Raw genomic sequence first — 2,741 nt, 5'->3', positions numbered from 1 at the left:
GCTCTCAATCTCACTTAAAGATTTATCTACAAATATTAGAAATAGAAGAGACAAGAGATGTGTGAGAGAGAGTGGAAGATGTTTCTGAGGTTAGAAATGGAGTTTGGTGCATACTCTTGTTGTGGGGAGAGAGAGGTAGGAGTGAGTATATATAGGTGGGGGCCAAAACTAGTCATTAGGCTGAACTTTCCTGCGCAGGGCCGATTGAACCGCCTCCAGGGCCGATTCAACCGTCTGGTGGTCAGACTGACAGTCAAACTGACAGACTGTAGGTCAGACTGATCAGGTGACTCTAACACCGGTTGAACCTCCCCAAGGCCAGTTCAACTGGTTTTGACCAGAGAGGTTCAGGAAAAACCCTCGGTTGAACCTGCTCTGAACACCGGTTGAAGTTAAGTTTAATCGAGCTGAAGTTAAAGCTCAACCGAGCTGAAAAAGCTTAACTCAAATTAAAAAAAATTTAACTCAGCTGAAAAAAACCCAACCTACATTAAAAAAAACTCTAACTCAGTTGAAATCAACTCAGCAGCGCGTTGTCGCCAAGCGGAGCGGACTGCGGACCCGTAGTTGTCAACCCAGCAGCGCGTCCGTCGCATTTACCGACCCACCACGCCACCCCCCTTCGGCCCTTCCCCACGCGCCGCTCGCCCGCCCTCTCCAAATCCCAAATCCAACCCACCGGCCACCGCACCACCGCCGCCTATCGTCCCCACCCGCAGCCCCCCGCCCCCGATCGCGGCGGCACCCATAATGGCCGCCTCGTCGTCACCGCGCGCCGCGGGGCTCCGCGGGCCCTCCCTGACCGTCCTCCTCTTTCTCGTCGCCGCGATGGTGTCGGTTCCCCCCGCGGCGGCCGAGATCCGGGAGACCGCGATCCGGGCCGACCCGCGGAGCATCATCCCGCTGGACGAGTTCGGCTTCTCCCACTCGGGCGTGCTGGAGCTCAACGTCTCCGGCATCGCTTTCGATCCGCAGGCCTCCGCGGAGCTGGACCTCTCCCAGCTCGGCTTCTTCCTCTCCACGCTCGACGCCTGGGTTCACGTCCTCCGCCAGCTTCAGGACCTAGACGTCACCTGCGCGCTCCAGTCGGAGCTCGTCAAGCTCGCCTTCTCCTTTGACCGCCTCCGCCCGCCCTCCAACCCTGCCGGCGTCGAGGTAGCCCGCTCTTCCTCCTTCTCTACCGCCTTCCGCGTGTCGGAGCCAGGGCAGTACACGCTCGTTTTCGCCAACTGCCTCGGCGGCGGCCTCAAGGTCGACATGGACGTCCGCTCCGCCATGTACAACGTCGACCCGGCCACCGGGGAGCGCCAGTACCTCTCCGCGGGAGCCTCGGCGCTGCCCTCCTTCTACTTCCTCTTCTGCCTCGCTTACGCTGGCCTCGCCGCCGCCTGGGTTTCCATCCTCCTCCGCAAGCGGGCCGCCGTCTTCCGGATCCACTACTTCATGCTCGCCGTGCTCGTGCTCAAGGCTCTCAACCTCCTCGCCGAGGCCGAGGACAAGTCATGCATCGAGCGCACCGGCACGGCCCACGGATGGGACGTGCTCTTCTACATCTTCAGCTTCCTCAAGGGGATCTCGCTCTTCACGCTCATAGTGCTCATCGGCACCGGCTGGTCTTTCCTCAAGCCCTACCTGGCCGACCGAGAGAAGAAGGTGCTTATGGCGGTCATCCCCCTGCAGGTCGTAGCCAACATCGCGCAGGTTGTGATTGACGAATCTGGACCCTATGCTCGGGACTGGGTCACCTGGAAGCAGATTTTCTTGCTGGTTGATGTGATCTGCTGCTGTGCTGTGCTCTTCCCGATTGTGTGGTCCATCAAGAACCTCCGGGAGGCTGCTCGCTCGGATGGGAAGGCCGCTGTGAACCTCATGAAGCTCACCCTCTTCCGCCAGTACTATGTGGTCGTCATCTGCTACATTTACTTCACGCGTGTTGTGGTGTATGCGCTACAGACCATCACCTCATACCGGTACCTGTGGACTAGCGTCGTGGCCGGGGAGCTCGCGACGCTCGCGTTCTATGTCTTTACTGGGTACAAGTTCCGGCCTGAGGTGCATAACCCATACTTTGCCATTGATGATGAGGAAGAGGAGGCTGCAGCTGAGGCGCTAAAGTTGGATGATGAATTCGAGCTATGATTGAGGGGTTAGGAATTGGCATATCCTCCGTGCCAGTGGTGATATTGGTGTTGTATGTCCCAGCAGAGGACAAGTGGCATAGACTGGTACCTAGTCCATATCCTTTTGTTTCTCCTTTTGAGTTGGTTACATTTTATCTTAATGTAATTGGGTAGTGACAACAACCCTGTGTCTGTTAAGCAATGCAGTTTGGCTTTGCCTTAAATTTTATACACAACCATTGAGATGAGGTGTTTCCATTCTAGATGTTCATTTTGTTCACATAGTTAAAACTGACTGTATGATACTGAATGTACTTCTGAGTTCTGACTTGCTCAAGTTCATCTGTCTAGTTTCACTTTGCTCTTACACTATAGGAACCCCTATTGGCGGAAAACATGCTGATTTTAATATTCAAGTGTAACGTTTCCTATATTTGCTATGTCACTCAAAAAAAAAACTAAGATTCTGTTGCCACAGAATCGCCTACAAGGAGTTGCAGATGCTGTCTACTTGTGTAATTTGCATTAGGGCCTGTTTGGAACGATGGGGATTGCTCTACAAACTTTTAGGATTCACAAGGACTTGAAATTTGGATCCCAGTTCCCCAATTCCAAATTATT

At 54.5% G+C, this 2,741-nt stretch overlaps 1 protein-coding gene across 1 annotated transcript; it reads left to right on the top strand.

Moving 5' to 3' along the window:
* Window positions 1–554: 554 nt before the first annotated feature.
* LOC100273442 (Lung seven transmembrane receptor family protein) lies at window positions 555–2,367 on the top strand. Its single transcript, NM_001147879.2, has one exon. It carries the CDS (start codon window positions 751–753, stop codon window positions 2,137–2,139), a length of 1,389 nt encoding a protein of 462 aa, NP_001141351.1. The 5' UTR covers window positions 555–750; the 3' UTR covers window positions 2,140–2,367.
* The last annotated feature ends 374 nt before the right edge of the window (window positions 2,368–2,741 follow it).

Source organism: Zea mays, chromosome 9 (assembly GCF_902167145.1).
Source record: "Zea mays cultivar B73 chromosome 9, Zm-B73-REFERENCE-NAM-5.0, whole genome shotgun sequence".
Lineage (NCBI taxonomy): Eukaryota > Viridiplantae > Streptophyta > Magnoliopsida > Poales > Poaceae > Zea > Zea mays.
The sequence above is the reverse complement of the archived record's forward strand: the minus strand, read 5'-3'. Positions and strand labels throughout refer to the sequence as shown.

Excerpts from the sequence above, each read along its gene's own strand:
- LOC100273442 (NM_001147879.2), top strand. The coding sequence starts at position 751 with ATGGCCGCCTCGTCGTCACCGCGCGCCGCGGGGCTCCGCGGGCCCTCC.